At 44.7% G+C, this 20,431-nt stretch overlaps 1 protein-coding gene across 2 annotated transcripts in view; it reads left to right on the top strand.

Annotated features, from left to right (window-relative positions):
* The window catches only part of DUSP16 (dual specificity phosphatase 16), a 51,204-nt gene extending 31,040 nt beyond the window's left edge, over positions 1–20,164 (top strand). For both annotated transcript variants that reach the window (XM_066632643.1, XM_066632642.1), the window contains exons 4-7: positions 14,284–14,447; positions 15,459–15,618; positions 16,308–16,431; positions 18,838–20,164. In XM_066632643.1, the coding sequence (XP_066488740.1) occupies positions 14,284–14,447; positions 15,459–15,618; positions 16,308–16,431; positions 18,838–20,020 (1,631 nt within the window). In that variant the 3' untranslated portion in view covers positions 20,021–20,164. The remainder of the gene's footprint in view (positions 1–14,283; positions 14,448–15,458; positions 15,619–16,307; positions 16,432–18,837) is intronic.
* The last annotated feature ends 267 nt before the right edge of the window (positions 20,165–20,431 follow it).

Raw genomic sequence — 20,431 nt, 5'->3', positions numbered from 1 at the left:
AGGGAGAGTCAGCATGGCTTCTGTAAGGGTAAGTCTTGCCTCACAAACCTTATAGAATTCTTTGAAAAGGTAAACAGGCATGTGGATGCGGGAGAACCCGTGGACATTATATATCTGGACTTTCAGAAGGCGTTTGACACGGTCCCTCACCAAAGGCTACTGAAAAAACTCCACAGTCAGGGAATTAGAGGACAGGTCCTCTCGTGGATTGAGAACTGGTTGGAGGCCAGGAAGCAGAGAGTGGGTGTAAATGGGCAATTTTCACAATGGAGAGAGGTGAAAAGCGGTGTGCCCCAAGGATCTGTCCTGGGACCGGTGCTTTTCAACCTCTTCATAAATGACCTGGAGACAGGGTTGAGCAGTGAAGTGGCTAAGTTTGCAGATGACACCAAACTTTTCCGAGTGGTAAAGACCAGAAGTGATTGTGAGGAGCTCCAGAAGGATCTCTCCAGACTGGCAGAATGGGCAGCAAAATGGCAGATGCGCTTCAATGTCAGTAAGTGTAAAGTCATGCACATTGGGGCAAAAAATCAAAACTTTAGATATAGGCTGATGGGTTCTGAGCTGTCTGTGACAGATCAGGAGAGAGATCTTGGGGTGGTGGTGGACAGGTCGATGAAAGTGTCGACCCAATGTGCGGTGGCAGTGAAGAAGGCCAATTCTATGCTTGGGATCATTAGGAAGGGTATTGAGAACAAAACGGTTAGTATTATAATGCCATTGTACAAATCTATGGTAAGGCCACACCTGGAGTATTGTGTCCAGTTCTGGTCGCCGCATCTCAAAAAAGACATAGTGGAAATGGAAAAGGTGCAAAAGAGAGCGACTAAGATGATTACGGGGCTGGGGCACCTTCCTTATGAGGAAAGGCTACGGCGTTTGGGCCTCTTCAGCCTAGAAAAGCGACGCTTGAGGGGGGACATGATTGAGACATACAAAATTATGCAGGGGATGGACAGAGTGGATAGGGAGATGCTCTTTACACTCTCACATAATACCAGAACCAGGGGACATCCACTAAAATTGAGTGTTGGGCGGGTTAGGACAGACAAAAGAAAATATTTCTTTACTCAGCACGTGGTCGGTCTGTGGAACTCCTTGCCACAGGATGTGGTGCTGGCATCTAGCCTAGACGCCTTTAAAAGGGGATTGGACGAGTTTCTGGAGGAAAAATCCATTATGGGGTACAAGCGATGATGTGTATGCGCAACCTCCTGATTTTAGGAATGGGTTAAGTCAGAATGCCAGATGTAGGGGAGAGCACCAGGATGAGGTCTCTTGTTACCTGGTGTGCTCCCTGGGGCATTTGGTGGGCCGCTGTGAGATACAGGAAGCTGGACTTGATGGGCCTATGGCCTGATCCAGTGGGGCTGTTCTTATGTTCTTATGTTCTTATGATCCTTTCCTCATAGGTCATGGTCTCCAGCCCCCTCACCATCCAATTTCAGTATCTCCTGTGGACCTATTTCAGTTTGTCATTATACCTCTTCAATTGTGGAACCTAGAACTGTACACAATATTCCAGGAGGGAGCCAACTAGAGCATAGTAGGACCATTACTTCTCTTGATCTCAATACAATATTTCTGTGGATATAGCCTAGAATTGGTGAAGATAAGGTTTAGAGTAACCAGTCCCTTGGTTCCACCTTCTATGTTTTTGAACATAAAATTGTCAGCAAGACACATAGAAAATTTATTAGACTGCTTGCTGTAGAGCAGGGATGTCAAACTTGTTTCATACAGAGGGCTGAAGAGGGCACCTTCATGGTGCCTACTGAGGGCCAGAAGTGACATCATTAAGCAGGAAGTGACACCATTAAGCAGATGATGGCCAGAAATAAGAACTTAGTTCTCACATAAAAACTCATTAGCTGCAAAGGACAGAAGAGAAAATGTGCAAATCTTGTTCATATGAGAGAGCTCAGTTATAATGGGGGCCAGATACTCGTACATTGCGTCTGGGGGGCCACATTTGGCCTGCAGGCCTTATGTTTGACACCCCTGCTGTAGAGTATGTTTCCCAGCAGATAGCTGATGTGACTGGGATCCGAAAAGGTTCAGAAAGACAAGCATTAAGACAATTCATTGGGAGGGCTGTGTGTATTGCACAGTGAAAGAAAAGAAAATGGCTAGGGCAGGCGTTCTCACACATTTAGCACCGTGACCCACTTTTTAGAATGAGAATCTCTCAGGACCCACCAGAAGTGATGTCATGACCAGAAGTGACATAATCAAGCAGGAACATTTTTAACAGTCTTAAGCTGCAATCTTAGTCATGCTTACCCAGGAGTAAGTCCCATTTACTATGATTGTTAAAAGAATATACATAGTAGCTTGTTAAAAGTAAAGGTCTGTAACAGTTCCCCAATACAGTCCTATACCATGGTAGCATCAAGTCTAATATATTAAAAATAAAATATTGAAATTAATGGGGACCCACCTAGTGGGTCCCAACCTGCAGTTTGAGAAACACTGGGCTAGGCAGTTTAAATTCTGCCTTGAGAAAAGTCAAATCCTGAATCTGACGAGATTATTCAGATTGGCTTGCTTTACACCTGCAGCTGCTGAAAATCTCATTCACCTTTTGTGCCCACAGGCTTTCAAGCATATCTCTGCACCCTTAAGGACTGCAAATGCATAATCTTGTTTACTTAAAACTGTGATTTTCAGGAAGGTGAACTCCATGACCAGTACTATATTTTGCACTTGTTCTTTGCTCCTGAATTGTGGTGCATACACAACCCTGCTTATAGCTAGTTACTTCACGTCGAGTGACATCTTGCAAAAAGTTGGGTGGGACTAATGTAATACTTGTTTTTTTTCCCCTCTCACTGGGTCTGTAACAGCTTCATTAATCCAGCTGACGTTCCTTTCTTATGACTTCATAACGTTGATAAAGTAGTTCAGTGTTCACTCTTGTAGAACCAGAAACCTATAAAAATGTGGTGGTTGGGAAGAAAGATAAGAAGGAAATAACAGCTGCTAACACAACCTGTTGGTTGGATTACCATTAGGACTCTTTTGTGATATATTGGGCTAGCTATTAAGAAAAGATATTAATCTTTATAATGTGCAACTCAGTTCCAACTGTGTTGTCATTAACGCTGGTGAGTCTCTTTATCTTTGGTTCCTGTGACCTCTGGTTTTCTTACTTACGTCAGACAGTAACTTGCAGAGTCAACAGCTCTGTTATCTTTTTAACACAAGGTTAGCAAGTAAAGAGTAACAACTCTTACGCAAGTGGTACAGTAGTGTATAATTAAGCCACGGCAAGAAATGGAAATATCAGTAGCATTCCGTTTCTTCCTTCGAATGCCCAACATGAGCCTGTTCTGGAACGGATATTATTTTTTGCCTCCTCTCTGAATATTTTTGGAGACCGAGATTAATGGAAGCCTGTGAATGGTGCTTTGTGTCGGGTCTGACTTGCTCTCTTCTCTTTGGAAGAATAGATAAAGTTGTTATCTCTGCAAGTTGCTGACAAACTCTTGTGGAAGGTTTGCATTCAGGGTCAGTGTGCAAGGGAGGGCTGTGACCAAAGCATTTCTAAAACACAGCTTCTGGCTGACTTGCCACAATATTTCAAAATGTTTTAGAACCACAGAAGTGAGGAAAGGGGTATCTTGCTAAATGGGGGGGGGGGGGTTTTTGTCAGACTGACAGGGATCTGAGCTGTTGGTGACTAATCAGAAGAGAGATTTTTAAGATCAGGGGGATAGATCACTTAAGATGTTCACAGCGGGGTGAAGAAACCAAATTTTATTTTAGGGCAGCGATTTTCAATGTTTTTCTTGCCACTGCCTTTATGGTCTTCACCTCTTGGGGTGCCACTTCCCACTTTTTGGGACTTTTCTGAGTTCTCCAGCTCTGTTTCTAGGGCAGCTGTCTGTAGTAACAAATTGTCTGTTGCTCCAGTGGAATGGAGGCAGAGTCAGTGGAGGAAGAGGGACAGACATCTGTTTTCTGTTTCTTCTGGGGACACCACCTTCCTTCTACAGCAAGGGTGCCTAAACCCCAGCCTGGGGGCCATATGCGGCCCTTGGGGACCCCCAATCCAGCCCACAGGGAGCCCCCAGCCTCCAATGAGCCTCTGGTCCTCCGGAGACTTGCTGGAGCCTGCACTGGCCGGACGCTACTACTCTCAGTGCAAGGGCCGACTGCTTGCCCTCTTGTGTGAGCTGCGGGATGAGGGCTCCCTCCTCTGCTTGCTGTTTCAGGTCTGTGAGGCAGAAGCAGCAGCAAAGGAAAGGCTGGTCTTACTTTGCACAAGGTCTTTTATAGATCTTGAGCTATTGCGAGACCTTCATTCCTTCATTTAAGTTCCATCTCTAATATATTTATTTACGCAAATGGATTCAAATTTTAAATGTAAATCAATTCTTTTTTCCCTGCTCCCAACACAGTGTCAGGGAGATGATGTGACCCTCCTGCCAAAAAGTTTGGACACCCCTGCTCTACAGGTATTACTAAAGAGCACAGTCTTTAGCATTGATGATAAAGGATTAGACCAGAAAGGCATGTGACTGTCTGCTGAAACGGGCAGGGTTTTCAGCAGGGCTGAGTTGCATGAATGGTTTATGTAATGGAAAAATGGCACACATTGCTGTTGAGCAGCTCAGGAACGCATGAGTTGAATGATCTCTGCAAAATCTGAAGTTCATTTAGGCAAAGTGGAAACACAATGGATTTGTAAGAGAGCTGGAGTCAGGAAAGTGCATGCCTCTTCTTTGTGCAGGGTTCTGTGTTTGGGCCAGGGGCTGGGGAGGAAGAGCCTGCATTTGTGCTTGAAAATGGTTCCGATCTATAACAAGTAAGCACAAATACTGGGAGAGCTGCTGACTGTATAACCGGGTCTGGATGCATGTGCAGTAAGATAGTACTGGGTCGAGATTGGCGTACTAAATTCTTCTTGGTTTTTCTTTTTAAAAAAAGCTTCCAGCCGATGTGCTTGAAAGTTCTTTCTGAAATCTCAAAAGCTAGCAGTACTTTTGCTGTGCTCAGAATCATAGAGCCTGATGCTTTGCTCAAAATGACGCCCTGGAAGTGACGTCAACCCAGGCTTTTAAAAAAGTGAAAATGGGAGAGAATCCACCTCCTTCCCCCCTGGCAGCTGGCCGCCCACTTGCTCTGCCGCCCTCCTCCAGGCTGCCCCCATATTAACACCTTATTGGTTCCCTGCTGTATCATAATAACAGCTAATTGGCTCTCAGAACGATCAGTCTCATTGGTCAGCTTTGAGTTAAGAAAATCCAATTTCTGTTACATAATGCAGTTGTGTTTTTATTTTCTGCTTATTTGACTATAACTTTTGATGGAATAGAGATATTTTGTTGTGGTTTGTTTCCTTGCAATCTACATTAAATTCCACATGGAATGATACCAAGGTTTTCACAATTTTGACCACTAGTGTCAAGCTTTGGTTGTTGCCCTCTGCAGTTGTTGCCCCCCTACACCAGTGCTTAGCTACACCAGTGCTTAACTACACCAGTGATTAGGATTGATTTCCAGTACTTGGGAGGGGGACTTCAGTTTTCTGTGTAACTCCTTGTCTGTCCCTTTGACTACCAAAATCAGAATACATATACATTGTTTATTTGCACTGTTCATTTTTTTGCATAATTTGATCAGTTCTGCTTAATTTATGGATGATATTTCTTTCTGATTATTTGGGCACATAACTTTTAACTTCTTTACACTGAGCAAGCACCACCCCTTTGTACAAACCCCTAGTTAGAAGTTAGATGTACAGAAAACGGTTGGCTTCCCGGGTGGGATTCATTGCAGCCACTCAAAATAGACTGCTGTAAAGTTTTTCAGCTGTCGCTCCCTGAAAAGCTTCTTTTCCTTTTGGGTTCGCAATTGGAAAGATCCGATTGAAAGGTTCCCTCAGATCTATCTCAGTGGTTTCCAGTAGCTGATCTCCTGCATAGCACAGTAATACATGAAAATGAGCAATGGTGAAATCTATATTCTGCCATTCTAACCACTGCTGCTATTTTTCATGCTGTACTTCCTGTTCTTATGGAAACTACCGTGATGGATGAGGTAATAAAACACAGAGCTGTAGACCTTTTAGCTCCATGGAAACAGGCCATGAATTGCATACTTTGGGTATGAGGTCTGTTATCATTGTACAAAGAAGCAAGAAAAGCCTCTCCAGGCAGGCAGTTCCACAGCCCTAGTGCCACCACTGAGAAGGCTCTAGTCCTGATGAAGAGGAACAGATGGAAGAAGACTCGCCCCCCCCTTTAGATAAGCAGGGCTTTAAAGGTCAACATTAGAACACTGAATTGTCTTTTGGATATTGGCTGATAACTTACAGCCCCTGAAGGACTGGTGATGAACAAATTGTATGTAAAATTTTTCTTCTGCCTTCTCCTACATAATCTTCTAACTTTCTGTGAAGCAGAATTCACAATCATGTGAAAAAGGTTTTGCAGGACCCTTTAGCACCCGTGTGGTTTTCACTGAGGTTCCCAAGGTAATGTGCCAGGTCTACAGTTACTGTTTTTTGTTCCCTTCAGTAAGGAAGAACTTGTCTATTTTTTTTTCAGCATGGCACCTTTCTGTTTCTAATATGTATGTTGCATATAGACCGGGGTGGCCAACCTGCGACGCACCATATGCCACTTTTATGTCGAGAATCTTGAACATGCCACTTCATCTTAATGTTGTCTTTAGCATCTACCACAATAGTTAACTAGAGCCTCCAAGTTCAAGGGCAGTATATCTTGAGTGCCAGAAGCTACAGATCAAGAAACATGGGAGATCTGTTGCCTGTTATGGGTTTCCCGCAGATTGTATCTCTACTGGTTGGGTCACCTGGGCTTTTATTATCGCATCAGCCATCTTTGCATTGCCCCGCTAAGCCCTGCTGCCTTCTACAAGCCTGCCCCTTGCCTCCACCAATAGGGCCTTCTCAGGCAAGCATGTGACTTCCCAGTTAGCAGCTCACTGGCATCCACCGATTGGCTTTCTCTCCTGTCCATCATTCTTTTCCATTCTTTCTCCTTGTTTTTCAACCACAGCAGATCCAGCAGAGGAGGTGAACATAAGATCAACCCCACTGGATCAGGCTGTAGGCCCATCTAGTCCAGCTTCCTGTATCTCACAGCGGCCCACCAAATGTCCCAGGGAGCACACCAGATAACAAGAGACCTGCAAGGCTTCCTGGGAATTGTAGTTAAGAACATAAGAACAGCCCCCCTGGATCAGGCCATAGGCCCATCTAGTCCAGCTTCCTGTATCTCACAGCGGCCCACCAAATGCCCCAGGGAGCACACCAGGTAACAAGAGACCTGCAAGGCTTCCTGGGAATTGTAGTTAAGAACATAAGAACAGCCCCACTGGATCGGGCCATAGGCCCATCTAGTCCAGCTTCCTGTATCTCACAGCGGCCCACCAAATGCCCCAGGGAGCACACCAGATAACAAGAGACCTGCAAGGCCTCCTGGGAATTGTAGTTAAGAACATAAGAACAGCCCCACTGGATCAGGCCATAGGCCCATCTAGTCCAGCTTCCTGTATCTCACAGTGGCCCACCAAATGCCCCAGGGAGCACACCAGATAACAAGAGACCTGCAAGGCCTCCTGGGAATTGTAGTTAAGAACATAAGAACAGCCCCACTGGATCAGGCCATAGGCCCATCTAGTCCAGCTTCCTGTATCTCACAGTGGCCCACCAAATGCCCCAGGGAGCACACCAGGTAACAAGAGACCTCATCCTGGTGCCCTCCCTTGCATCTGACATAGCCCATTCTAAAATCAGGAGGTTGCACGTACACATCATGGCTTGTAGCCTGTAATGGATTTTTCCTCCAGAAACTTGTCCAATCCCCTTTTAAAGGCGTCCAGGCTAGACGCCATCACCACATCCTGTGGCAAGGAGTTCCACAGACCAACCACATGCTGAGTAAAGAAATATTTCCTTTTGTCTGTCCTAACCCGCCCAACACTCAATTTTAGTGGATGTCCCCTGGTTCTGGTGTTCTGTGAGAGTGTAAAGAGCACCACTCTTTCCATCTCAAGCATAATTTTGTATGTCTCAAGCATAATTTTGTATGTCTCAGGTGTGGCTGCCCTGAGTGCACCCATTGCAGCGTTAGAAACTTGGGGGGTATGCTGTGTAAGGAGCAGCAAAGAAATCAAGCAAACTGTGAACTGCTGCCGTACTTTCTTTGTTTAAATGTTTTTTCAAAAATATATGGTGACTGTATGTGCTACGGAGAAAGTGTCCGTGTGCCACTAGTGGCATTGCATGCTGTGGGTTGGCCACCCCTGGTATAGACAGTTTGAGGAAACTCCACCGTTCTTGGATAAAAGGGTGGTTTTGAAACCACCACAGTTTTTTTTTCCCTACCTATTTAATGCAGCCGGATAATTAAATGTGATATTGGATCCTGGCGCGCTTCTGTGACTGAAAGTGGGAGACAGCCTGGTTTTTGTGTGCAAGAATCTGGGAGGTATTTGGTTTCTGCAAAACAAAAGCAATTTGGGCTCTCTCGACCACAAACGGCTTTTGGCGCCTTGAGTTGGTTTCATAGAAACTCCCATTTGAGAATTGTAGCCACAAGTAATAAACTGAACAAGCCAGCACTGGAAAAGTTGCACGCTGCATTAACGTGGGGAAATATTCAGAAACCACCAACTAAATAAAACAGCTGGATGTCTGTTAACTGACACCCTCGAGTCCCATTGATGAAAATCCTCTTTTATTCTGCAGGCTGACAAAAGGAACTTGGGATATTCTTGGTCTTCTCAATAATCCCATAGTTAGGCATACAACCATATCTGTTAATTTGTAAAAAGACAGTGTTCCAAGAAATGGACAAGGCGGTATAATGAGTACATTAATCTACAGCTATGTTGAGAGCTTTGTGTTTAAGCCATTTCTTCCCAACTTTGCATATATGCAACAGTGATCAAATGTGTACACTTGTGGGCTGGGCAGAAATGGGTTAACCTTTTGCCTTTACAGTGGAAAGTAATGCGTCAGATAACAAAATCAGTTTTTCAACCTTCCCTCCAATCTGGTATTTCTTTTTGCACTGCTGTTTGCAGAAACTAGCAGCAGCGCCTGGGCAAAATCTAGGCTACTAAGGGGTAGTGTCTGGCTCTCCCAGTTATGAGTCCTGAGGTGGTACTCATAGCAAAAGAATGTGCTGGCTGGTTAATCTAAGGAGGAAGGCCTCCAGCCATCACTCCTGTCTCAAGGTAGCTGTTCAGAAAAACTGGCTGCCTGGGGACTGGATCAAGCAGTCAAATGGAAATGCTTCTGATCACCTCTGATTACACAGGCCTACAAAACTGAGGGTCAAAAAAGTTTTTCCCAGACTTTATGGTGGTTTGATATGAAATTGGGGTGCCGATTCCAAAAATGGCATCCGTTTTGCCCTATCACGTCTAGTTTTGGAGATATAGTATAGCCTCATTAGTGAATGGTTCAAGCAACTTCCTCAGGAGGAAGCCATGGTATAGGCTCCATGTCGCAACCTTAAGGGGGGTTTGGGGTGCTCAGAGTTCTTGGCACTTGAACCCTAAAGCCCTCAAGGCCCCCTGTTCAGTAGTACTGCCACCACCCTGTACGTGCCAGTGTCTCAGTCCAGGGACACTGAGACCCTCTAGGCTTAATTATATCTCTTGCAGGCACTGAGCGCTTTCTCCAATTAAAGCTTCAGTCCTCAAGTTACTAGACCTCAATGAGCACTTGGTAGCTTGCTGAATGGCTAGGCAGGATTCTGAACCTTTGTCCCCCAAAGACAAGGAAACAACTTAGTAAAAGAGATTTTTGTTTATTAAATACATAAGGTTACATAAGTTACCTAAGGCAGCAAATGCTAGAGGCATAGACATCTAGGAAACATATCAGCAATAAAATAATAAAGCTAACTGGTTAGCTCTACTAATCTCTATCTCTCACCTGGGTCAGCTATGTTTCTAGGGCAATTGTGTGTAGTAACAAATGGTCTATCCCACTTTTTCTGCTGGTAGAGTAATTCATTACTACAGTTTTCCTAGAAACAGAGCCGCAGACCCTGAAAAGGTTTCAACAATTTTAAATTGCTGTGCTCCCGTGGCACAGCTGAAAGGTGAAGCTCTTTTTCATGTTTGCTTCAGAAAACAATTTATTTTCTGTGTATGTCGGGGGAGGGGAGTAAAAACACTTTTAAGAAGACTGAAAGACATCCTTGATTGTGACAATACAGGTTGTCCCTTGTTATCCACTGGGGTTCCATTCTGGAACCCCTGGTGGATTAAGAAAAATCAGTGGATAAAAATAGTTGAAAAATAGATTTAAAGACCCACTGCTCCTAATGGAATAAGGTTGTGCCTCAACATCTGCAGGGGTTTGATTCTGGGACTCCCTGCTGACACCATAAAATGTGTTAAATAAAAGCAGTTAAAAAAATTAAAAAGTGCATCCCTTTAAAATTGTGATTTAAAACTGCTTTTCTTACTGTTGTAGAGAGGCCGTCAGCAATTAGAACCCCTGCTTTTGCCTGGCTCAACTGAGGAATGCCATAGTCACTTGCATGACTGTCTCTCTACAACAGTAAGAAAAGCAGTTTTTTTAAAAAAAACTGATTTTAAAGGGATACATTTTCCCCCTTCTCCAGGGATCAGCACATTCTTTCTCATTTGCAGTGGCCATTCATGTTGAGTCAAATCCATGTATAACAAGGTTGGACCTGTATCTTCAATAGGAAGACAATAGTGGTATTGTCTATTTTAATCTACTTTAATGTAACTACTGTTTCCTGTAACTATTGGGATGTGTTATTGTAGTAGACTGTGTCCTTGAATGGTGACTTCTATAAAATAAACCTAGAACAAAGTTTAAAAATGGTGCTGTGTTGTTGATAAAGTAAACACCTTTTCCATGTGTGAAACAGAAGTAATGACTTAAATAAAAATAAATTAAAGCTACATGATAAAGGAGTCATAATAAAACTCTAGTTGCTTAATCAGTGGTATCTAAATTTTTATATCTGGGGCTGAATATTAAGTGCACATTTGTTGAATGTTGAGACTGTTTTAGTAGGCTACTGAAATAGTTACAAAAAGAAAAGGTAAAAACTGCTTACCTTCTAACTTTTGTTTGCTGAAATTATAAGGAATCTTAAAATTTATTAAATGTAATGGCTTAATTAAAGGCAGATAATTGATCGACTAAACATGGTTTAGTTATTTGGCAGCCTTATTGGAACAAATGGGTCAGTGGCTTGTATAGTATACCTTTACAGCAGAGAATGACTAAATGAAGGTTTTCATACTTCTGGAAACTTTGGGGGACTGCAGTTCATTATGCTGATGCCATTTGGCTCTATCAAGCTCTTTTGATCTGTCTCCAGGGAAGCCGTGGAAGTTCTAAGCTGGTGTCTGGCTGTGGGCCAGTAAACTGAAGCTTAATCCAGTCAAAACAGAGGTGTTTCTGGATAGTAGGAGTGCAAAAGAGGAAATAGAGTTTCGACCTGTTTTGGATGGGGTTCTGCTTCCTCTGAAGGAACAGGCTGACAGTCAGTGGGGGGTATGCGTGTCTTGATCTGACATGTGTGTCTTGATCTTGACGTCTGGATGTCCAGGTGATGAAAATGACAAGGTGTGCCTTTGGTGGCACATGTTAGTCACTTTGCAATTATCATCTACAGTATAATAAAGTTAGTCACCATTCATTGTGAGAAGTAAATGCCATATTTAATATGTTCTTTATAATATATCATATTCTGCTTGTTTTTCTCCTTGTTCCCTGAAAAGAGCTGGTGGAGTGGAGTGGCCAGTAGATTAACAGTTTAGGTTTTCATTTCAATCACAAATGTCCTAGATTACTATAGCAAGGTGGCACGTGCCAAATTTAACATCTGAATTCACCCAGTGCTTTAGTACCTTTGTGGCTTCTTGTGCGCTGATATAGTCACTAGGGCTGACACGCTGCCACAATCCAATCCAATAACCTTTATTGGCAAACAATGTTGCCACAATTTATACAAAAGATTTGTGAGACTGAAATTGCTACAGCTGCACTGGGCTATGACTAGTTCAGTGCAGATGTCCTGCTGCCTGATCACAATTTCTCTCTTTTCTGTGTAAAATTCTCCCCCCCCCCCTTCCACACACACCCCAGTGCAAATCTGCTTTATCCTTGGTTATAAACTGTGGATGGAGAAAATGTTGGTATGTGGACCATGGTTACTTCAGAAAAGTGAGAGAGAATTTGTATGTGCAAGGGAGAAGGTATGGGGGAAAGGCATGCATCATGGACTTACAGGGTTCTCTTGATCAAGATTAGGAAGCTTTATCCACACGAATAAAGAGTCTGGCAAAATTAAATTATGGTACTATCCTTCTTGAGACATTCTGTAGTAATTAATGTTAATGTGAGATCACCAGTCCAATGTCAGGATGTGCACTTGACATGCATCCTGATGTTCTTGTGTTGGACATGCATGTGAAATGACTGTCAGCACATAGGGCAGTGGCTCCTCTGTGCATTCAGAAATCCTGGACCATCCTATAGTTCCCAAATGCATGAAGAGGACTTCATAGACTCAGACTAAGCCTAGCATTTGACTCTGGGGTTGTGGTCAGCACATGTGTTCCCTCCTCATGCATTTCTTGATTGCATTGGTGGGAGGAGATTACTTTATGCCATGCCCCTGGTAACTAGGTCTTTCCAAAAGTCTGAGAGTAGAAAGAATGTGTTTTAAAACAGCTGCGCCACAAATCTCCACCAAACATGCACAAACAAAACCTGGAATTGGGCTGCATTATCTTACATGGGCAGATTTCATGGTTGTACACGCTTTACTTCAGAAACAATAATGACATGACTTGAATGTGACATTTAAATACACAACCGTGTCCAATTGTCCAACCATGGTGAAGTGCTTGAGAGCACCCAATGGGCTTACATATTCCTCCCCCAGCCCTCTCCCATGGGTGTTCCTTTTTATTTTGGAAGCAAATATGTACTGATGTTTGGGCTAGCCATAAGTAGCCCAGAACAGTTTGCAAACCAACTTGTAACCATGGTTTGAAACCATGGCTTGGTGCAAACTATGGTTGATGAGAGAGAAGTATGCCTTTCTCTTCTGCGTGTGAGCTTCTCAGATACAGCTGGTGGGCCAGTGTGAGAAATGGGGTGCTGATGGGCCTTTGGCCTGGATCCAGCAGGTCTTATGGTGTAAACATCTGTGTACTGTATTTGCAGTGCTAAGCGTACTTTGCTTGAAAGGTGAGGGAAAAGGAGAAGGAGGGAGAGAAGCGAGCGCAGTGTTATGCAATGCTGTGTCACTCCTTCGTGTTCAAACTTGACTTCTATAAAACATGTAAGAGTTTTGAGGTGAAATTTGGACCAGAGATTTTCTGACTTGAAGTGCTTTTATATCTGATACTTAAATTGCCTTTGTCTCCCTGTTTATGTGAACAGCTGATCATAAACGTAGAGAGGGGACTTTTGTAATGTGAAACAACATTCCGGTTAATGTGGCTTGCTAAATAATAGCATTTTTTAGAACTCATTCACATAATGAATTGTTTGGGGAAAAATATGTATACTTTCCGCTTCTAGCACGCTAATTTTGTGTTGATATTTTGATTCAACTGTGGATAAATAATAATAAATAATAATACAGGTATTTATATACCACCTTTCATGGTCGTCAGATTTCTCCTCAGACTTTATTTCAAGGCGGTTTACATGGGCAGGCTGTTCTAAATCCCCGTAGGGAATTTTACAATTGAAGAAAGGTTCTATCTTTCAAGAACCACAACATTTCAGGTGGATCTTTTTGATCTGGTATCACATTCTGGCCTCCGGTTTCCTCCCACGCAAGCTGACAATCCTTCATATCTCACTAGAAGGGTGGCCAAAGAGCAGATGGAAAAACTCGGCTTGGCTTGTCAGCTGCTTCAAGGTCTTGCCATTCACGGTGCCGGTGGCCTCGAACCAGCGATCTTCAGCTGTTATCTTCAGGCAAATGGAGGCTCTACCCTCTACACCAGACCTCCTGTGGTGATTCTCTATAAACATCTATGGCAGTGTTTCTCAAACTGTGGGTTGCAACCCAGGTGGGTCATGAACCCACGTGCTAGGCCACAGTGCGATGCTCCTTGCAGCTCCTCAGTGTCTTCTTGGGAGCCTTCCAGTTTGCACTGGGCAGCAACTCACTCCATTGGCCTCTGCGGGTCATGTATTTGGACGTGCACAAGGGTTTTCAAGAAGAATCGCACTGTCTTCCTATGAATACGGCTGAAACTTTGGTGGGCTTTTTTCCCCCCTTTCAGGTGGATTTGCTGAATTCTCCAGTTGCTTCCCTGGTCTTTGTGAAGGAAAATCTATTCTGGTGCCTTCCTGCATCTCTCAGCCCTGTTTACCCGTCTCCAGTGTTGGACCAACCCGGATTCTGCCTCATCTTTACCTTGGCTGCCAGAGAGATGTCCTCAACAAGGTGGGTACTTTGACATTTTATCTTTATTTTCCACATTGTAATACCGCTCTCCCTCCAAGGAACTCAGGGTGGTGTACGTGGTTCCTCTCCCCTCCTTTTGTCCTTAGAATGATCTTGTGAGAGTGACTGGCCCAAGATCAGCCAGTAAGCTTCATGGTTGAGCAGGGATTTGAACCTAGAACTTCCACCTCTAAGTCCAACTCTAGAATCACTACCCTATCCTGCAGTAGTGCTAGTTAGTACCAGGCAATGACCATGACTTTTTCAGCTGATTTCAGAAATGTAAAAATGTTGCCGTTAAAATTATCTTTCCAGGGAAGGTACATTTAATCCATGTAGTGAATAATGTCATATGTAGCACAATCCGGTTTGGTTTAGTGAAGATTTCAAGTGAAATCAATTGAGGCGGAGGCTAGGATACGGTGACATCCATGCAAAGGTGAACATTTTCACAGGAAGTGCCCACAAATCATGGCAAAAGGAAGGTGTGTTTTGACCCTGCTAAAATATTCATAAATAGCAGTGGGTGGTTTCAGCTTTTTCTTAATGAGCTGTTTTTAATGCAGCTACCAAGCACTGCTTTGTGATTAAAAATACAAAACTCTGTGTTTACAGTGGGTGCTGTGGGAAGCTCGAGTGCATCCCTAATATCTTTCCAAGTAAGTTTCATAGAGTTCAGTGGGACCTGGGGCCCAATTGCAATTATGTTAAAGGTAAATATGAAACCTTTTAACCTTTATAATTATTTACCAGGCATAATTGTCCGCTGGACTAGAACGCATGTTTAATGTTCATGGTAAATATATTTAAGAATTTTAATGCCTCTTAAATATTCTGGTTCTCAAACATGTATGTGGCTCTTACGTTGAGCAAGTTTGGCCACCTCTTGTATATACCATGTTTTTTCCCCACTCACAAAGTGCACAGTTTTTCCTAAGCAGCTCTGCTGTTCCGTGTATTGATTTGCAAACGGCGACTCATGCAACGTTGGGCATTTGCTTCCTGTTACAGGAGCTGATGCAGCAGAACGACATTGGATATGTCCTAAATGCCAGCAATACCTGCCCCAAGCCGGACTTTATTGCGGAGTCGCATTTCTTGAGAGTGCCTGTGAATGACAGCTTCTGTGAGAAAATTTTTCCTTGGTTGGATAAATCCGTGGACTTTATAGGTAACAATTTTAGAAAAGATTATGTGTCTCTTTAAATTATTTGACTCTTTTTTTTTTTTTTTTACAGTACCAGTGGTGTAGCTGGAGGGGTGCAAAGCACTAGGTTTTGCAGGAGCCTCACCACAGCATGCAAGAGGTTCCTTCCCTTCAGAGCCATTCTGGGTGGTGGGCACAAAACAGAGGTGTATGCTTTGCACCCCCTCTAGCTATGCCACTGTACAGTACTCCCATTAAAAATTATAAAAAAGGAGGCTGTGCATGTGGGTTGTGTGTTCTTGCTCACCTCACACAGCGGCAGCAATTTACAAAAGACTCCAGTGGGGAGGCTCTGCCTCACTTGCCTCCCCACCCACTGCACGTCCCTGCCTTTAACAAATCTGTGACAAGCGAGCATTGTCTCCTAGTGACTAGGCAGGGAAGTCGGCGCAAACTCTTTCCCCCCCTTTTAAGACAATCGATGATGTCCTACAACTAACACTATTAATAAGGTAGTGGTAGCTCCTAGACTTGAACCCAGGCTTCTAGTTCTAGTCTAGCATTGCCATACTGATGTCCATGTATGGTGTCTAAATCATTTTCCCATCTTCTGTTTAGATCGTAACAATTTGCTCTGAAAAGTAGACTGGAATGTCTGACTTCTTTCAGAGCAGCATTGACTGATGTTTGTTTTCTGTTTTCACTCCCAACAGAAAAAGCGAAAGCTTCAAACGGTCGTGTTCTGGTCCACTGTTTAGCTGGAATTTCCCGCTCAGCCACGATTGCAATTGCATACATCATGAAAAGAATGGATATGTCTTTGGATGAGGCCTACAGGTAAGAAAGAATGCTCTTCTTCTGGAGAAAATCCACACGAAGCCTGATTTCAAATGCTCTCAGTTGCAGCTTCGCGGACAGAAACGGCGTCCGTGTGAATGGAGTTCCACATGGGCCATGGTACGAGTTGAACAGTTTGAAATTGCTTCCATGTTGGTTGAATGGATTGTATAGGAAGTACAGGTTAGTTCTTGACATCACCAGGGATTCCATTCCCAGAATCCCTGCAGATGCAGAAAACCCTGGATGTGTATCCCCTTTACCTTAACCCAGAGGTGTCCAAACTTTTTGGCAGGAGGGCCACATCCTCTCTCTGACACTGTGTCGGGGGCAGTGAAATTTACATTTCAATTTTGAATAAATTTACATAAATAAATACATTACAGATGGAACTGATATGAATGAATGAAGATCTTGCAATAGCTCAAGGCCTATAAAAGGCCTTGCACAAAGCAAGGCTGGCCTTTCCTTTGCTGCCACTGCTGCATCACAGACATGAAACAGCAAGCAGTGGAGGGAGCCCACAGCTCACATGAGAGGTCGAACAGTTGGATGTCACACTGAGAGCAGTTGCGTCAGGCCTGCACAGGCTCCAGCAAGTCTCTGGAGGACCAGAGCTCGTTGGAGACTGGGGACTCTCAGAGGTCCGGATTGGGAGTCCTCGAGGGCCGCAAGTGGCCCCAGGGCCAGGGTTTGGGCACCCCTACCTTAACCCATGTAATGCAGCAGGAGCTGTTGATTGATGTGGGAGAAGGCAGACCTTGGTTTCTGCACCATAAATTCATGCCATACACATGCCTGTACGTGTTAGTGATAAGTGTACTACTAGCACTTGTCCCAGTTCAAATGTTGACATTTTAAATGCACAGTTCTGAGGGAGATGTACAGGGATCACTTTGGGGGCAAATCTCCTTCTCAGAGATGTATTTGTGTAGCAGTGGATGGGCTGTGATCTGTCAGACGTGGCAACTCAGACCAAAGGCAGAAAAGGGGCAATCTTGTGTTGCCTGCATGCAGAATATACCTGCCTGAGAGACTCGGCTCTTATTTTAGAAAAGCAAAATAAGGTCCCTGCCTCAAGGAGAGTACAATGTAAATTATGAAAGTAGAGGAATCAACTTTGGCTGTAGTCCTTTTTTGAGAAATAGGTCCAGTGGCTATTACCCATGCCATATCCTTGTTGGACTGTTAGAATGTGCTCTGTGTTGGACTGTGCGTGAAGAGCATTTGGGAATGACAGCTGGTGCGCAGTGCTGCAGCCGGACTGATGGTGGAGGGCCTCCAAATGGGAGAATGCAGCTGTGGGAACAGTATTCCTTTGCACCTGTTTTCGGGTTCAGCTGAAGGTGCTAGTGACTGAAGTCCTACATGCCTGGACCCTTACTTCCGTAAGGACTGTGTTCTGCCCTAATATTCTGCACACCCACAGTGAACGTCTGGGAGGGCCCTGCTCCACCTGCTGTCATCAGCTGAAAACCAGCTGGTGTGCCTGGGGGACAGGGCCTTCTCTGTGGATGCCTCCAGACTCTGGAACAGCCTGCCACAGGAGCTATGGGATGCCCCCTCCCTCCTAACCTTTAATGCCATATTTATTCTATCAGGCTTTTCTTGTGTGTGAGCGGAGGGGGTGTCTGTAAATGGATGCTGATTTTAATCAGTGCTGTGCTCCTGGTTTTGATTGATTTGATTTGGGGAAAGACTCTGGTGGAACACCTGCTCTGCATGCAGAAGTTCTCAGATTCAGTTCCTGGCATCTCCAGGTAAGGGAGAGAAAAGTTCCCAGTCTGATGCTCTGGAGAGGCACCGGCAGTCCGTGTTGACAACATTGAGCTGGACAGACCGAGATTCTGACTGGTATAAGGAATCTCCCTATGATTCCTGCTGTCTATTTTACAGACCTAGTGGTTGTATGTTTTTAATATGTTTTACTAATTTGTTAGCTGACTTGAGGCTTTGCGAAAAATAAACACGGGGGAGGGGAGGGGAATATGGGATATAACTACTTTTGTGCATCTGTGCACCAGGTTGGAGTGGGTGCTGAGCCTCCAGGCCTTCATAGAGGTGGGTTTTGAGGAGGGATTTCAAAGGAAAGGGATGGTATCATGCAGGCCTAAGGACCAGACAAGAAGACCAGACCGCACAGCTGCAGGAGAATTTGTTTCATTAATATACATTTCAACAGGTTGAAAAATGTGGGTTACCCTCATTCTCAGAATGGAGAAGATCTTTGTGAGTGGGTGCCTGCCTGGGGTACCCCTGGCTAGCACCGCAACATGGCTTGTGTGCGGAAGCCGTGGATGTGTGTGCCTGTTTGGTAGTCGCCATTTGTCAAAGCAGCACATCATGACAATGCTGATTGACTTGACTCTTTTTTTTCTTCTTCTCCTTCTTCAAACTGCTGTTTAGATTTGTGAAAGAGAAGCGACCGACCATTTCTCCCAACTTCAACTTCCTTGGACAACTTCTAGACTTTGAGAAGAAAATTAAGAGCCAGAGTGGCCAGACGGGACCCCTCAGCAAGCTGAAACTCTTGCACTTGGAAAAAAGCAGTGAGCACGGATTGGGTCCCGAGAGCAACAGCAGCAGCAGCAGCCTCTCGTCTTCCCAGCTTGGTGCAACCTCTACCTCGGAGACCGTGGAGCAGAAGCCAGCAGAGCCTGGAGATCCAGCAGGACCTCCTTTGCCGTCGCTGGAGGACAGTCCGCTGGTGCAGGGCATCATTGGACTAAATGTGTCCCTGGACAAAGTGGAAGACAACAACAGGCTGAAGCGGTCGTTCTCCTTGGATATCAAGTCTGTCTCGTGCGTGGCAAGCAGCAACTGTGTGACTGCTTCAGGACAGGGCTATCCCTCCTTGGAGGACACATTGGAATATTACAAGCATTCGGCTGCCTTGGAAGGTGGCACCAAACTCTGCCAGTTCTCTCCTGTGCAGGAGGTTTCGGAACAGACGCCGGAGAGTAGCCCAGATAAAGAGGAAGCCAAGCTTCCTGAGAAATCCCAGAACACCTGGCAGCTGGACAGCCAGAGCAAATGGCAACACCTGGGAAGAACCACTAGCGCCACCCAGAGGTCCCTTTTGCACCCGCTGCACCGAAGTGGCAGCATGGAGGACAACTACAGAACAAACTTCCTCTTTGGCCTTTCCACCAGCCAACAGCACTTGGCCAAGTCGGCCGCTGGGCTGGGGCTGAAGGGCTGGCATTCGGACATCTTGGCTCCCCAGGCCTCTGCAACCTCTCTGACCAATAGCTGGTATTTTACGACTGATGCCTCTCACTTTTATTCCGCTTCAGCTATATACGGGAACAGTGCGGCAGCTGCCTACTCGGCCTACAGCTGTAGTCAGCTGCCCACGGGGTGCGAGCAGGCCTACGCCGTGCGCCGGAGAGAGAAGCACGGCGACCGGGGGGACTCGCGGCGGAGCTGGCACGAGGAGAGCTCCTTTGAGAAGCAGTTCAAGCGCCGGAGCTGTCAGATGGAGTTTGGGGAAAGCATCATGTCTGAGAACAGGTCCCGAGAAGAGCTTGGGAAAGTGGGCAGCCAGTCCAGCTTCTCGGGCAGCATGGAGATCATTGAAGTGTCGTGAGCGTGTCTCAAACCTGTGTGTCCCTTTCTGTGTAAAACAATTCCCTGTAAATCTGAAATTTCAAGAGAGTGCAAACTCTGTGTGGGAGTGTGTGGGTGTGTGAGCCACGCGCATGTGAGTGTATTAAAAAAGAAAATAATAAGACTAATATTGGCAGTGGGCTTTTTTTCCTCCTGCTCTTACCCTCTTCAAGGCCAAAAGGGTAAAATTTTCTTTGTTTTTTATTTCTAGATGAAGAATTGCACATCCTTATTGTATTTTAAGGCATCTTCCATTGTAAACTAGGCAAATGTTTTGGTCTCACTGAATATTCTGCTTGAAACAGGGCAGCCAGATAAGTAGTTTTTTGTTTTCCTTCAAATCTTTCAATGTCTTCATCCATGCATTTTAACCTGACACTGAACCCTGGTT

Source organism: Tiliqua scincoides, chromosome 6 (genome assembly GCF_035046505.1).
Source record: "Tiliqua scincoides isolate rTilSci1 chromosome 6, rTilSci1.hap2, whole genome shotgun sequence".
NCBI classification, from domain to species: domain Eukaryota; kingdom Metazoa; phylum Chordata; class Lepidosauria; order Squamata; family Scincidae; genus Tiliqua; species Tiliqua scincoides.
Note: the sequence above shows the minus strand (reverse complement) of the source record. Positions and strands in the feature narration are given on the sequence as shown.